At 39.9% G+C, this 17,237-nt stretch overlaps 1 protein-coding gene across 1 annotated transcript in view; it reads right to left on the reverse strand.

The window, feature by feature from the left end:
• The window catches only part of LOC103772950 (glycosyltransferase-like protein LARGE1), a gene marked incomplete at its 5' end in the record, with an annotated part of 109,251 nt that overhangs the window by 41,539 nt on the left and 50,475 nt on the right, over positions 1-17,237 (reverse strand). The window contains one exon of the mRNA XM_008940299.1: positions 1,505-1,617. Within this exon, the coding sequence (XP_008938547.1) occupies positions 1,505-1,617 (113 nt within the window). The remainder of the gene's footprint in view (positions 1-1,504; positions 1,618-17,237) is intronic.

The raw sequence follows: 17,237 nt of genomic DNA on the forward strand, positions 1-17,237 counted from the left end.
GACAGAACCAGAGAAACAGTTGGGTATGTTATTTCTACAGTGAGGTTATCCCAGTCCCTCACAGAGCCATCTATCCTTCTCCCCTCTACAAGCAAAAATGTAAATGGTCATACAAGCTGATCTCTGCAAACCTTGTTGCATAATGCTGTTTTCATACAGGGTGCTATCAATCTAAGGAGTGACGTATAGATCTGAACAAGAGGAACGGGCTCTCTTGACACACAGAGCTAATGGACTCCTGCAAAATTTTTAAAACATGCATCTTTCACTGCTGGCAAAAGATGTAGTTCCTATTGCTAGTCACCAAGGAGAGTAATATGCAGTACATGACAAACTGTCTGCTGTTATTAAGTACCACACCACTTCTCAATAAAGGGGATGAAAGTGACCCTGGCAAATGCGCTGCGTCAAGGTAAATTACTATGTGGGATTTTAGTTAGCACTTCATTCTTGCAACAAGCATTCTAGGTATTTCCTGGAAAGAGCATGTAGGACATATCTGCAGAACAGTCCCATGAGGGACAGAACATGTTCTACCACTACACAGTCATCCAGCTGGAGAAGTAAGTTACAAGGACAGTCTTGTGGCTAGGGTATTAGTGTATGACACAAACAACCTTGGGTCCACTCTGCAAAATTCTGTCCCATGCAGGTATTAGACACCAACTCAAAACCTGACTGAAAACACAGTGAAGTTGCAAGAATCACTCTAGTGAACTTCAGTAGCTTTTGGATCAATCTGCAAGGATACTACACACTAGTGCAGAACTCCGTGTGCACAGTAAGCAGCATACTTCCTTAGTGGTGACTGGTCATAAGCCAAATGTAGCTCAGAAACAGTAGAAATATATAAATATGATGCTGTATTGAGTTAATACACTCAAGCTGTTGAGCAAGACTTACTGGTTCAGGTCCAGTATTACTTTAACAGGGTTTCAGCATTTAAAACTGGCAGGAGGCACAAAGAGAATAAATATGCATTTCTGTGTATAGGCACACTGTTTCTTCTTTTGGCCTCAGTTTCCCATCTGTAGCAAGGTGACAGCAGTGCTTTTGTCTTCACAGGGATGTTGTGGCAAAGAATACATTAAAAGACTTCTGAGACTCATCTGCTAGAAACAGTACAGAAATACCTGGACACTCTTAAAACTAAAGCCTGCTTACACAATAACCAGCAGAGAAAGACACAGTATATTTGGACTTCTAGTGTCTGCAGAGTTTTATGTTAAAGAAAGTGGGACAGAAAACTAAAGCTTGAAAACCCTATTTGTCTATTCCATGAATCATCTGTGCAGAGGAGGTAAAAATATTGGTGTAGTAATGAAAAAATCATGAGTAAAACTCCATTTCTCTCTTCCATGTTTCCCCCAGAACAATTCAACAAATGATGACTACAGGAACAATATCTTCCCACCACCTTTTCCCACATCTTCCCTTTCCCTTTTTCACTTTCCTTGATCCATGGAGTAGTGGTTGCACTGCTCGTCTGCAGTGTCCCACTCACCTGGTCAGCCAGTGAAGTGGACAGCATGCTCATTAACTCCCGCTCTGCTGTGAGCCTCCACATCTGCTCCCATTTCATCTTCCGCAACTTATCGAGAAGCAGCAAGATAACCCCTGAAGGAAAACAGTGCAGAGAAGCCATCATGTCACATGGTAGTCAAGGCCCATCCTGTCTATATGCTGACTCAGCAGTTAAAAGAAGGACATGAGCTGAGATCTATCAGTGGAATCTACAGTCTTTACCTCGTGCTAACTCAGGAAGTTGACTAAATAAAGCTTGAAGTTTCAAGATGCCACTAACTGAAATTTTTCCTGAACCCCTGAGGTTGCAGAGAAGAAACAGGGACAGCACACAGATGAATGCCAGGTTATACAGGCTCGCAAGAAGGCTAACGTGCCTGAAGAGGAGTGAAACTCCAAGAGGATATTCTGCCAAGTCACTGTCTACTACAGAAAGGGTAGAGACAATCCTGATTTATCTAGTATGACTCAATTTCTGCCATCTTCACACTGAAGAGAGACCTTCCAAAATCTGTTTAATTTCTGTCTGACCTGGAATCAAGATTATGCTGAGACACAGAGAATTTTGTCACTTATGTAAAACATTTTATTCCATGTATGTGGTGAAATCTGGCCTTTAATACTTACTGTGGTGTATGCGATATATATAGTGTATAAGAAGAAATTGCAGCCCTCACTCCCCCTACTAAGAAGTTAATCACCTGACACACCTGATTGCAAATCTTGAAACTTTTCCAAGTAAAAGATGTCAGTGCTGGTTACAACTTAGCCCTTGAGAATGCCTGCCATAAAGGCAGCAAGTGCTCATGCAGCGGGATCCTCAGATCAGAAAGTTAGATCAGAAAGTTACACTCAAAGCAGGAAAAGAGGTATCTCAACATGCATTGATATTCCTCAGTGGTTGGTTTTTTTTTTTTTTCTTTTTTTTTTTTTTTTTTGGACAAAATCCCTAGTGTAGAAGGGAAAACAGTTGAAGCAATGAAGCTGGATTGAAAAATCAACAAAGCCTTTCTTACAGTGTCTTTGAGAATTTTACTTGAAAAATTAATTCAGAAAGGCTTAGATAAGAGCACTGTCATGGGGAATGAAGGCACACGAAGGACCTTAAAGGGAGGTACTGACAAAGGGCAGCCTAGCAGATTGACAACAAGTACCCACTAAGAGCAATGATAGATTCTGTGTTGTTTCACATCTTCATTAGTGGAAGGGAGAAGTGAACAGAAGAGTAATGACATCTCAAGTGACAGTAAACGAGGTCTTACAAAAATATATCATGGCAACCGTAGAGAAACACAACGGCTACACAGAAGAATATGAGATGGCCAAAAGCAGGCACTGGGAAAAGCTGCCTGAGGAAGACTATGATGATAAAGCTAAAAGTAATGAGAATAAGAAAGGAAATGTAGTCTGAATGCTTACGAAAAATTTTCATAAAACTGTTGTGGTAAAATAGCCTAAAAATATCATCTAATATGCTTTATTTCATAGGTCTTTAGAAATCAGACTACACGAACATTAGAAAATATACCTGGAACAATCCTGCACTGGCTGGGAGGGAACAAAGGTGGTTCCAGTTCATTCCTGTCTTCAGTTTCTATGACATGGCATATTTTTTCTAGTAAAATATGGCACTGCCATGAATATAAAGAAAACCTCTTCCGGCAGTGAATTTTGTGGCCTATTTTAGTTCTGTTTTCCATTTCAGTCCATCTGGTTCCCAAGGATGCTGGAACCTGAACTGGAGGGATCCCCTTTCATCTGCAGTCAACCTTTCTGCTTCCAGCTGTTGGATTTGAAACGGACGTATTGTTACAACACGCTACGAAATATTTCTGCCAGTGTGTTTGTCTTCTCTCCAGCATTACTGAGGCCCATTTGGAATGTGTAGACTGTGTATTAGCTTCTAAGAGAGCTGTTGTGCATTGTCTGAAATTCTAGATCAATGTCAAGCAGGTTCCTTGTGCTGCAGCAATAAACTGTGTGGGATAAGTTCCTCTCTGGCAGTGGATTTTTTCCAGCTGGCAAGAACTGTCAGCTTTGTTTCAATAGCAAAACACAACCGAGAAGGTTCTTTATTAAGAAAAATAAAGAATAATTGTAAGATACAGTTAACTGTAATGTAATAGTGTTTATAATTTATAGACAATAAAATAATTTTTCTTAATTTCTTTCAGCCTACAGTCTGAGGAAGAAAAGTGGAAATGTTTTAATGTGTGCAGTATTCTCCGTGTTTTTCTGTCTTCCACTCTTATGCTATCAGCAGAATATGACATTGCAGCTAAAGAGATTATGCTGTCTTGAGGGGCTATCATGGTCACAGCTGAGAGTAAGAGAGGCAGATGGGGTGGAAAAACTGGAATATATGTGAGAAAGAATTTATTAAATTAAGATGTAATCATGGCTATTGAAATATATTCACAAGCTTTTAATGTTCCATCGTCAAGAACAATTTCAATGTGATTTCTACTTTAATTCACCTACAAGCCTGGGTTTAACACCTTTTTACAGCCTTTGTTTAGGGCTTCTCACACTGTGGAATTCTAATTTACTGCTGCTGTAAAAATAAACTTGCTATAAATATTCTCCAGTAGCTAAATATTTGCTTGTTGTTATTAGTGAGAATAAGAGATTTTTACTAAGAGGAGAATGTAACACTATTCACCTAATTAGTATTATTTGGTGCAAAAGCAAAGCAAAAGCATGTGTGTTGGGAACTTTTAAATAGTTCATGCAGAGGAAAAAATACCTTTTCTTCAGAACACAGCATTTCAGTTTTCAGTTACCAAATGCAAACAAAACAAATGAACCAATTCCAATCTGCACAGTTAGTTTGCAAGCAAAGCATCTGAAATAAGGAAAGGGAAATGTTTGCCTCAGGAGCCCCTTCCCTCAGAGTCAAATTGACTGAAATCTCAAACTAAATTCAAGATGACACACAGCTGAAGTTAAGGGGAAAAGGGACTTACTCTCAGCTGCTGTGCTGGGGGAGGAAGAGACTGGGGAAAAGAAGAAAAAATCAAAGGAATATTTTATGAACATCTGGCCCCAGGCAGTGAGACTTCTCATCTTTTGATGAGTACAGCATTTTCTTGCCCTAACCTACCTGAGACAAACAAAGCGAAAGCTTAACAGCAAATAAACAAAAAGAGAAAAGTGGCAACCCAAATGTCTCATGAGTATTAAACAAATTAGGATCAGCCACAGAACACCCTTTTTTCCTTACCCTGAAGAAAGAGTTCAGGCATACACAGAGATGCAAATATCTCAAAGAGCTCTTGGAAAAACAATGTTTTATTGCTAAACCTGTGGAACATGGCCTAGTCTAGTTTTTACTTGAATGGAATCTTCTTCCCCTGCTTGATGAGGCTTTGCTGGAACTACTAAAATCTGACAGATTCTGAATTGCTCAAACAAAGAAACAAGAAAGCAAAAAAACAAACAAACAAATGTTTCTCAAAAATATATTTTCAGGTCATACACACAAAACTCCAGCCCCAAAACCAAAACGAACAACCCAAAAAGCAACTCAGTGAATAGATTGGAGAAAACAGGGTAAAAAAATCTGAATTAACTTACTTAGGCTAAACCGTCTCAGTTGTGGAAATAAAAATTGCAAAATTTTTTTTGTTCACATTTTACAAACCAATTTATTCTAAAGTAGTATTTTTCACTTCAAAATTGATACAAATTCAAAATCTTATTGAAAATGGTTACAAGACCTGAAAAGGAAAAGAAATGTTTCATTCTGGGTCTAACAAAACTCTGGGGGTTCACCTGAATTTTTTGGCTTTTTCCCATCTTTTTTTATTCAATTTTTGTCATTCCAATGTTTTGACCAAGCAATGGTTTCAGCAGATGCTTCAAGCCATGTCAGCAAAATAGTCTGGTGTTATTTTGTTAATCTGCTTCAGAACAAAATATTTAATTTCATTTTTCTGAATAATAAATTGATAGTCTGCAGAAACATCAGCAATTTCCTTTAGAATGCGACCAAGCACCCCCACCTCTTGCTTCAGGAACACAGACTCTGGCTTTTCCTGAAATTCAAAGAGGAATATATAGTGGAGCTGGAAGTAATAAACAACATTTTAAGATAGTACAGAATCACTTACGGAAGTTATAGTGGAACTGGACAAGCTTTCAAACTCAATCAATTTATTACAATGGCCCTTTTAAGGTGGCTGAGAAAATGCTCACTGTTGTGGAGGAAAAAAATGTAGCTACTAAGAGATCATTTTCTGTAAGCACTACCTTGTTTCTTGCAGGTGGAACAGGATGCTTTTGTGAGCTGTTGAGGCAATGCCATACAACGTGAGCAGCATCTCAGAGCCTATCCTTGTGAGGTTTTTAAAATTGCTTCTCAAAACTAAGCCTATAACAGTGAATCATCTAGACAAATAGCAAGTACATACCATTACAGTACCTGAGAAAGAGGCAAGACACACTTCAAAATACATTACAAAGCTCTAGTGAGTTTTAAAAAAATCTCTAAGATTTTACAATACCTAACCACCATACCAAAGACCATACACCAAACCACTGAGTCTGAGATGTTGTAAGAAACAATGTTAAAACAAGGCTGACGTTCTGGAGATTTGCTGCTCTAAGGAACTGACCCAGAGATTCAAGGCCATACAACCAACAGTAAGTTACCATGTTTTGTGAAACATTCTTGGCACCAAGAAGCTGAGTTCAGTTTTGGGCTCTATGGAAGGGGCTTGTAGCTCTGCTATCTCAGGAGAAGCACCATGATAGTGTTGACTGCTTAGTACTGTCCTGTGAGACAGGGACCAGCGAGACAAAGTCCCCGTGTCCTCATTAGAGGACGAGGTTCATGACTACCTGAGGAACCTTAACATACACAAGTCCATGTGGCCCGATGGGATGCAACCCAGAGGACTGAAGGAACTGGCTGATGCAGTTGCAGAGCCACTCTCCATAATGTTTGAGAAGTCCTGGCAGTCAGGTGAAGTCCCTAGTGACTGGAAAAAGGGTAACATTGTGCCCATCTTCAAAAAGGGTAAAAAAGAAGTCCCTGGGAACTACTGACCTGTCAGCCTCAGCTTTGTGCCTGGGAAGACCATGGAACAGATCCTCCTAGAAGACATGCCAAGGCACATGGAGGACAGGGAGGTAATCCTTGGTAGTCCCCATGGATTTACCAGGGGCAAGTCCTGCCTGACCAACCTAGTGGCCTTCTATAATGAAGTGACTGCATCAGTTGACAAAGGAAGACCTATGGATGTTGTCTATCTGGACTTCTGCAAGGCCTTTGACACTGTCCCCCATACTATCCTCCTTTCTAAGTTGGAGAGATATGGGTTTGACGGGTGGACTGTTCAGCAGATAAGAAACTGGCTGGATTGCCACACCCAGAGAGTGGTGGTCAACGGCTTGACGTCTAGGTAGGAAAAAGTGACTAGTGGTGTCCCTCAAGGGTCCGTACTGGGACCGGTGTTGTTTAACGTCTTCATTAATGGCCCAGGCAGTGGCATCGAGTGCACCCTCAGCAGGTTTGCTGATGATACTAAGCTGGGTGGTGCAGTTGACATGCCAGAGGGACGAGAGGCCATCCAGAGGGACCTGGAGAGGCTGGAGAGGTGTGAGGTTCAACAAGACCAAGTGCAGGGTCCTGCACCTGGGAAGGGGCAACCAACATTACCAGTACAAGGTGGGAGAGGACACGTTAGAAAGCAGTCCTTTGGAAAAAGACGTGGGGGTACTAGTCAATGAGAAGCTGGACATGAGCCACCAATGTGCAACGGCAGCCCAGAAGGCCAATCACATCCTGGGCTGCACCAAAAGAAGCATGGCCAGCAGATGGAGAGAGGCGATCCTGCTGCTCTACTCTGCCCTGGTGAGACCTCACCTGGAGTCCTGTGTCCAGCTCTAGAGCCTCCAACGTAAGGACATGGACCTGTTGGAGTGTGTCCAAAGGAGAGCCACAAGAATGATAACGAGGCTGGAGCCCCTCTCCTGTGAGGACAGGCTGAGGGAGTTGGAGCTGTTCAGCCTGGAGAAGAGAAGGTTCCAGGGTGACCTTACAGTGACCTTCCAGTACCTGAGAGGGGCCAAGAAGAAAGCAGGGGAGGGACTATTCACAAGGGTTTGTAGTGACAGGACAAGAGGTAATGGGTTTAAGCTAGAAAAGGGTAGATTTAGGTCAGACGTTAGGAAAAAGTTCTTCAATATGAGGGTGATAGATCACTGGGATAGGTTGCCCAGACAGGTGGTAGAGGCCCCATCCCTGGAGACATTTGAAGTCAGGCTTGATGAGGCTCTGAGGAGCTTGATCTAGTTGGAGATGTCCCTGCTTATGTCAGGGAGTTGGACTAGATGACCTTTGGAGGTCCCTTCCAGCCCAGACATTCTATGATTCTACTCAAACAAATACTTACTTATTTTCATTTCAAATTTCAATTTATTGTACATGAAATCAACAGAAGGCATCATTGTGTGCAATGCTAGGAATGTGACTATGCCTTTGCTGGATTGGGGCCCTAATGACCAGTTTTGCTATGGACTGCATTTGAAATCCAGTGGGCCACACCTCCACACCACTGAATGTGGCCTCTGCTCTCCACCCATAGTATCAAAAGCAAATAGAAAGTCACAAGTACGTGGCTGTTAGGGATTAAAAAAATGATTTAAAGCTGCAATTCTACAATAAGCCACTGCACGCATTTTTAAACCTTCATTTTAAGTCTTTGTGTGGATGAGAACCACTGCATTTGTTTCACTTGATTTATAGACCATCTATCTAAATGCTGCTCATAATTTGACTAGCCATACCATTAGTATAATAAAACCATACCATAGCTTATATCTACAGCTTTTAACACAGTGTGACCAAAGGACTGTCATTTTAACACATTTTTGGAGTATCCTGATACTTTATTTAACTATGAACTTTCCACAATATAAAAAACATAATAAAAATTTGCAGGGATGCACAATGTGTTAATTGAGAATAAACAATGACTCCAGATTTGAACTTGTCTCTGAGAAAACCAAAGAGGGGTGAGAAGCTGTTTTGAAATGGAAAGTGGGTGTCCCTCTGGGCACAGTGACAGAATGCAATAGCCCATGTTTTCTCTGCACGCCTATTGAAGGTGAAGCTGTGGTAGACTTCATTTTGAAATGTAGTGCAGAAACTCTGTTGGGAGCCTGGTTCCTCCTGAAGCATTCTAAACATTTTGTTTACACTTTCTGATGACCATTCAAACGGAACACTTGTGGGTTTGGTTTGTTTTTTTTTTTTTTTTCCTTCTGAAGTATGCTGCTTCTCCTTAGGCAGAATTAAGATGAAGGATATACTCAAGCATGAGTCTTACTTTTTATAGAACTACTGACTAGCTCAGAATTTCCTAGTTTTCTGTTTCTTTGTTGTTTAGATGCTATTCTTCCTGAGCAATTTGAAAAAAAGTTAAACGTACTTTTTATCTTCTCTTTAATGACTTCCATTTCTGGGGGAACTTTTCCAATTTTTGTAAAGCCCTAAAGGCTGCTACAGATTTTTTTCCTTCATTCAGGAGTCTAAAAGGTCTACAGGAGAGGAGTCATGAGCCATAAGACTTCTAGGAAGTCTATGGAGAAAAACCTCTGCTACTTCAAGACCATCCTGCTAAGTAATTATCTCCCCTCCTGTCTCTCAGAATCTTGTGAAGAGAAGCAACAACTCTGCAGGTCTCTCAGAGGCCAGCAAAGAAAAACAGTCTAGATCTGGACAACCTGGACTTCTCTCACATCAATCCTAAGCAGTGCAAAGTCATAGACTTCCCTGCCTGAATTGCTGATAAAGTTTTCCTAAATCCTATAATGGAAAACAACATGGCTAGCAGAAAGAAAAACATCACCAGAATCAGAAAGGGAAGCCAGAAGCTTTCCCAGCTGCTCTGCTTGCTTTGGGTGTCAAGAAAGACAGTGAACATGGTAATCTTTCTCAAATCCCTGTGTTTCCTGAACCCTGTGCAAAGAGCTGTAGGAGATTAAAACCATTGGTGAAGAAGCTCCTTATATGGGTATGAAAAAGCTCCTCAGTTTTCTTAAAGCCTTTGTACCCCATGACCCTTGTGAGCATATAGGTAGATTACATTTTAAAGGCAGTGGATATCAAGTATTTCAGGGGCTTCTCAGCTGTTGAACTAGGGAGATGGCTTCCAAGAGGGGAAAAGAAACCCACAAGGGAGGGGCAAATCATTAAATTCTCCTGACAGTCAAAATACTGGGAAAGTTTTTGCTCAGGGATTTAAACCTCAAATAACACATTCTAACTTTAGAACAGCAAAGTGAGAGAGGAAGGAGGTTTCAACTTCTATATTTTGTAGCACAATGGCAATACCCAATCTAAATGGAGCAGAGACGTCTAAATGTCTCAAAGACGTCTCACATCACTGCCATGTACAAGTATCAAGAGCTACTCAGTGTGCATCTCTCTGCACATGCCTGGAAATCATGATGGAGGTTCCAAAAGTTGACACTAACAAAAAGATGGGCAGGTACGCATCTTATAAGGCAATTTGAAACGTGAGACTTAAAAAAGTTACATGGGGGAAACGTGGAAAAAGTTCTACAACATTTTAAAGAACTTCTCCTCTCTTCAATACTAAAAATGAAGTAAGTTCTTATACAGCAGGTTATCTGGGATTTCATTTACCTGGGTGCCTAGATGACTTAAGTCAAGAGGAAAACAAAGTTCCAGCAAAATACATATTTAAGTGATAGAGTCAGAAAGGATAATTTTTAGCTCTTGCCTAACACAGGTCATAGGATTTTTCAAAATCAATTTGTGCTTTAACTAGAGTATAACTTCTAGGAAAACATCCAGTCTTGATTTTAAAATTTATAATAATGGATAATCTATCACAGACTCTGGTAAATTATTTGAATGCACAGTGACCCTGATGAAGGATACATCCCTTATTTCTAATTTGAACATGTCTTTGACCTTGCAGTCATTTGATCTTTCTGAACCTTTGCTAAATTGGCAAGCCTTCTATTAACAAATGTTATTTTCTCCTGCAGACACTAATAACTATGATCAAACTGTCCCTTGACTCGCCACCAGATAAGCTCCTGGAGCTTTTTTCCCCAAATCCATAGGATTTTTTTGCAGTACTTTCTTTGAATTTTGTTAATTTATAAGTACTTATCTTTGACCCGTGGAGATTAGACTTGGACAAGTAGCTAAATCTACATTTTAAAATATATCCATTTGGAGAAGTGATCTCTATCACCCAGATCAAGAACTACGGAGTAGTTGCCCACACTTTTCAGGGTCTAGGCCTTTACTGAGCAGGCCGACCACATTCATACTATACATTACTTGTCTCTGAGGGCCTAGTTTGTGTTCCTTCAGGTTTTAGATATAACAATTATTTTGTTTGCATTTCTCAGTGTCTGATATTATGAAGGAGCCACATTATAATTTTCTAGATTTGACATTTTTTTAGCATGGAACTGAGGATCTATGTTGTGTGCACTGGAGAATGTCATCAGGGCCTGGGGGAATTTTAAAGAGTGTGACGTCTTCTGATGCACTGCTGAAAGACTGGAAGGTGCTGCCAAACAGTGTAGTCCTATCCATACTAACTTCCAGAAATAATTCCTGGAGTGAACTATGAACAAATTACACTCTATTTTTTTGGTTTTTTTTTTTTCCTTGACTGAAGACAGGTTACTCCCTGAGAAAGACAGGGTACCTACTGATTTCTGTGCACTGTGGATGAACAGGGCACTTGAAATGAGAAATGAGAACTAGGGAGCTAACTTATCTGACAGTGTAGACATCTGGTATGTTTAGGAGTAAAAAGTCTATCACTCGTACTCATACTTGAAATGTCCCTGTTTATACATCCAATATACCACACAAAGCATTTTGACAACTATATTAAATCCAGAGTTCATGTTCATCTGATTATCTGTTCTGGACCTATTCTCATGCACCTCTCCATTCCTCTGGAGAGCACAATTTTATATATCAGAGCTCCAAAACACAGTAGTGCTACTGAGTGTCACAACTCTACATCAAGCCAGAGTAACTGGATTTTCAGTAATCTGAAGAGAGCCTGAAGTCTCTCCTGAAGAGCTGGGCATCTCTTGCTCAGCCAGGGTTAACCCACCACAGGAGGGAATCACAGAATTGTACAGGCTGTACAGGGTTGCTGTGCAGGGTGACCAGTCATTGAATTTCCCTGTGTGAGCATACTTGGAAAAAGCCATCACATGAAGTTTGTTTCCATGGACAAAAACTGAGGAGATTTGCTGGAATTTGATGAGTATTTGCCCTGATGAAAGCAAGTAAGTCTTCCCAAACAAATTTCTCTTGGACACTCCACCAAAGAATCATCCACCTTGAAAGGAAAAACATCTGTTTCTTGATCCTCAGCTTCTGTAAATCAGCTTAGGTCTACTTAATGTAACAGCCAGGCATTTATATCAGATCTGGACCTTATCCATGATGCTTATCTGTTCTTCTCTTCCTCAGAAAGCAGCAAAAAGTGAAAGGCAAGAGGACCGTTGCTTTAAATTATGTGGAATTTTTTCTTTTTTGTTTGATCCTATCAAAAAGCATCATATTTAATAGAGGTTGAAATGTCAACAATTTTACAAGGTTTCCACTTTGGACTATGTGAAGAGGAAAAATGCACTCTGCACAAGTGATAATTATTTTGTCTGGCCTCTAATACTAACAATAGTCCACAAGGCTAATTGCAGGGATGGGCACAATGAGAAAGAATCCATCACAGCTTTTCTTGGTCTGGTGTTCAGTCAATGCCCTAGCAACAGAGAAGGAAATGTGGCTCATGGGCTGAACAGCCTCCCAGGTATTTCTTTATAATTAGATGACAAAGAGGTTTGGGATTTTGCATTCAGAAGCAACCAGACATCTTTTCTTTTTTTTTTTTTTTTTTTCCCTTTTAATGGGCAGTTTATTGACTGGATGAAATTCAGGAGAAATAGAATGTTCTAAGAAATGGATTAGGGGAAGGAAAGCAGCAGTGCGGAATGAACAAGCCTAAAAATTAACCATAGCATTAAAAAAAACCAACAAACTGGGAAACACAATGTCCTTTAATGCAATGACTTCACCCAAAAGTCAGCTGCAGGTCAATCCTTCCTCCATGACCATTTCTCTTCTAGTAACAAAGAGACAGGATTAGGTTCACAACAGAAATACAAGGATGAGTTTGCGTAAGTAGAAAACATGTGCAGAACTGTTGAGCATGCTTATACAGACAAAAAGAGGTTAAGGAGCTACAACAGGAACAACTGAAGTCAGGATGTAGCTGAACACAGAGGCAGAAGAAAGATAATGGTGAAAAAAGATAATTGCTGCTTCTCTGAGATCTCAGTGCCCACTCAATTTTGCAGATTCTTCTTTCTTAAAAGGGTATTGTTGATTTTTAAAGGGGAAAGGTCTGTCCTGAACCTAGTTTGCCCTAAATGATTAAAGCATAGTGATTTCTGTAGCCAATAGCACTTAAGAGAGGGATCAGACTATGACCAAATTCAACTGTTTTTTGTTGGTACTCCCTTGGAGGTGACAGCTTTGACACAAGGGTGTAGACATCTGAGTTACTCTGCTACTTTCTGTGACAGGCACCTGGCTACCTGTTAGAGCCTAAAGATGGAGTCCAACTGTGATGCTTCTTTCTCTGCTTTGGGACTATGGCTAAAAGCTCTGTTTCTGATTCTGCAAAAAGGAACTGTCTTTACACAATCACTTTCATGAGCACAATGAGAAACTGAAAAGTGAACTTGCACTTCAGAAGAAAAAGTACTGGTTTTACTATTACTATGCATTTGTCTAGGGTTCTTCTATCATATAATAGAAGTTTTTGTTCTCGGTTTAGACACCTGGATGCCTCTACTAAGCTTGTATATGCAAGTCTTTCATCTAAATTTAACCTGCTAATGATGGTCCTTCTACATTAAAGACAGGGCATTTCAGGGTGCTGGACAACATAATTACTCACCAGGCTATGTATGTATTAAGAACTGTCTTGATCAAGCTAAAAATCCCACACTTCAGAATGGTTCTTTACATCATTAGATTGAAATATTACAAATATATGTCCTATTTATGTACATTACATGGAGAACTTTACATTATGAATCCAGGTCAGACCAGTAAAAAACCCAAACTAGGACAATCTAATCAACTAAAAGGAAATACTTTTTATTTACTCCAATACAATGGAAACTAGATTCCAGTAGAGACTGTCAGAATGCCATTGTTTTTTTATCACAAGTTTCTTAGGGGCTGAAAGTTTTCAGTGTTTCAAAGAAATTCATGTGTCTTTTTTGTTTAAAAAAAAAAAAAAAAAGACAGTTATTACAAGGTCTGATAGACTCAGTTGCTAAGGAGCAGAGGCTGTACCTCAGAAAAGGCAACAAACAGCAGGCTAATTCAGCTGCAGCAATGCCATTGCTACATGGACGGGCCTCTCAAACTAAAGGCACCATTTTCAAATTCAAATACGTATTGACCCTCATTTCAGAAGTGTCAAGTGTGCTGTAAACAAGTTCTCAGTACATCACATGCTTTAGAAACTGCATGAGAAAGACTGGAAAAGAAGCTATTCTTTGAGCATAGTCAGCTTTAAGACAGCTTAATTTTAAGTGTAAGCTACAGTTTATAGACAACAAAAATAGGGATGTGGTCATCAAAAGCAAAATTATCATTTTGGCTTCCCAACATTTGCACAAACAGACTGACATTTCTTATTGAGCCTCAAAGTAACAATATGCTGGCAATTCCTAAACTACTACCTGAACAATGTGCATGATACTCCAAATGCATCTTTGTGTGTTATAAGGCACATACAAGTGTATCAGTATGCTTTGCACTGGTACCAGTATTTCTGGAATGAGCTCACGATAACTTAAAGAAGGAATAATCTAATTCAAATAACTGGCACAGTGTGAATCTGAGTAGGTGCAGACTTTTTGTCTTGAAATTGGTGTTGGGCTTAATTTTTTTTTTTTTTATTTTATCTTTAAAATATATTTTTCAACTGTTTGCAAAGGCTCCTGTACTTACAACCAAACCTAAGGATAGCAGTTCCTGTACCAAACGTGACTAATGTTTTAGGTAATGGGAAGTGGGAACATTGCAATAGCTTTTAAAGAGGGCATGGTTAAACTGAGCAGGCCCCAGTGATGGGTATTTTGAAGTTCTACAAACCATGAGTTTTCCAACTCATTAATTCACAGAGACAATCTGGAAAAATTTCCTCTCTCAAGCAACCTTCATACTCCTTCTTCCTTTACACCATGGAGAAAAGCAGCAGTTTTAGTCAGAATCTGTAGAATATAGTTTGTATATTAGTGCTCTATTCAGATAGCTGTAATGGAATTTTGACTCTTCCAGGGGGAGAAGGCGGCACTGTTGTAGCAGATCTACCCAGAATTAGGCAACAACAACTATTTAAAGCATTAATTGTAAGGATTTCCGAAAAATAGAAATGGTTGATTAAATTGCTAAAAAAGTGCTAAACACTAAAAGTGAGCACTGAACTGCTCAACACTTCTTAACATCAGATCCATTATCATAAATGTAGTGAGCAGAAGCCTGTGGAGCTCAGATGAAAGCTGTTATTGAGTTTCTGGAGCAGGACCACAGGCAGTTCCATGACCACCACCATCCCATTTTGCATTGCTTTACTAGTCATTTGCTTCCTGAAGATGCACAGTATCATCATGAGGAAGCACAGGACGTGATCCAGTCTAATTTCATATAAACACTCTCCCCTACACTTGTCACAATTGTTAAGTATTATGCAAAAATGATGTAACATATGCTTCCCATTTCCAATTCATCTTCCTTAGGTCATTTTTTTCAGGGACACAATAAAGGAAAGAGATTTATTCTAGCATTCTTCCAGTCATTACAAACATGGGAGTAATAATGCATGGCGCACTTGTAGCCTGTTAGGTGCTAGCCATGGCCTTCTGTTCTCGATCCACCAATCTGGTAATGTGACATCTCTCAGTGTGGGAGTACGAATCCTCAGCTCAAGCTGTTGAGACACCTTCTTACAGTATCTAGTAGTTATGCTGAGACAGTGTACTTCAGATAAGCCTCAAATCCCCAGGATGGGCTTCTGCAGTCTGGAAGTCTGAAATCCCCCAGGCCAAAGTTTTTACAAATGCCCTCCCTGGCACCCAAATTACAGGCACAGATTCATCCTAAAGCTCCACCTGAAAGGCATAGAGTCTATTCTCAGCTGATGTAAGTTGGCCCTGCTGCACTAAAGCCAGAGAAGCCAGGAGTGATTGACACCAGCTGAGGAAGTAGCCTGAAATCCTAACACTCACTAGGAACTGCTTTGAAAAGCCATTCTCTACCACGATGGAAAGTATAAGGCAGAAGAATACTAAGAGCTTTTATGTTTAGAATTTCTTTGACAAGATATTTTTCTGAGGACTAAGATGACTGTTATTCCAGAAATGAACATCAAACCATACAGTGCAATTCTGGAGCTGTCAGTTTAACATCTGTACAGAGAAAAACCATAGTGCGGTCCAGGCAACACTTTTGAAAGCACAGTTTAGTCAGTGAAAGTCAACACAGATTATTCAGAGAGAAAAGCGTGCTTTAAGTAATGCATGACGGGTCTGTAAGACACCCTCAGTGTAGACAAGGAAAATGAAGTGGATGATCTATAAAGAAAGTAATTAAGCAGCTTACTGTTTCAGCCAATGAGGTAGAGAAAAAGCCTGGGTACCTTTGTGGTACCGAAGGAACTGTGTTTCAAATGGCTTGAGGAAGGGAATATTATCTGAAATAAAGTGTGGTTCTAACTAAGAACATTTGCAACACCAATTAAATTGTCACTGAACTGACTTTCGAGTTTGGTCTGGTTTTCGTAAGATTATATAATAATGGACTAAAGAATCACTTGGATTATCTGCCTATGCAAATGAAGAAGAAGGGTGAAAAACAACTAAATAAAATCTTTCCTTGAAAATATGTATCGACTGTCAGGAGACTGTCAGGCCTGGGCATATGCTTACTGGGTTTAAAGAGCTAGTGGAGAAGGAACAAACACACCTTTGCCTTTAATGTATCTGTCTTCTGGGACTCCTCCAACCTACATGTTGTCCAGAGTGGCTCAGACACTACAAAGGTAGGAGCGAAAGATAAATTATTTGCTTCAGATATCGGGAGGAAGCAGTGGAAGAATTTTGACTTTGAGGATTTTGACTTTCTGCATTAAATCTGGCAGGGTTGGGTCTGGCTGAAGAGGCTCACATAAAAATCTCTTTTCTTAGGATTGTATCCTAGGATTATAGTAAACACTCTCCCAAGAGCAGGAGCAAAGTCTGTCTGAGAGCCTCCCTCTGATCCAGCTTTGTTTAGCTCATAAAAATTTCAGTATTTTGGCAGCCCTTTTACTGTTCCTAAGTACAACTCTAAGCACCTGAATTTCTGAGTCTTCCCTTTCCTGGACCACTGTCTTTCGTGAGTGTTTTGCTTAGTTATTATCTCTCTTTGCTGCCCCCCTGCTTTAGTTTTCCAGATACTCCTTGGAAACAGTGTTGCGTTCAGTGTTAATTATTTTAATTTACTGAGCACATCAAACAAGCTCCAGTTTCACTTTGTATGTCATGTTCCTTGAGAGATTTATACCTCCAATCTCTGCTAGATTACTGAGGCAAAAAATGAATTAAATTAAGAAAATGATAGTAAATGATGCTGATTCTGT

The sequence above is a fragment of the Merops nubicus genome, unplaced genomic scaffold, assembly GCF_000691845.1.
Source record: "Merops nubicus isolate BGI_N331 unplaced genomic scaffold, ASM69184v1 scaffold2060, whole genome shotgun sequence".
NCBI lineage: Eukaryota > Metazoa > Chordata > Aves > Coraciiformes > Meropidae > Merops > Merops nubicus.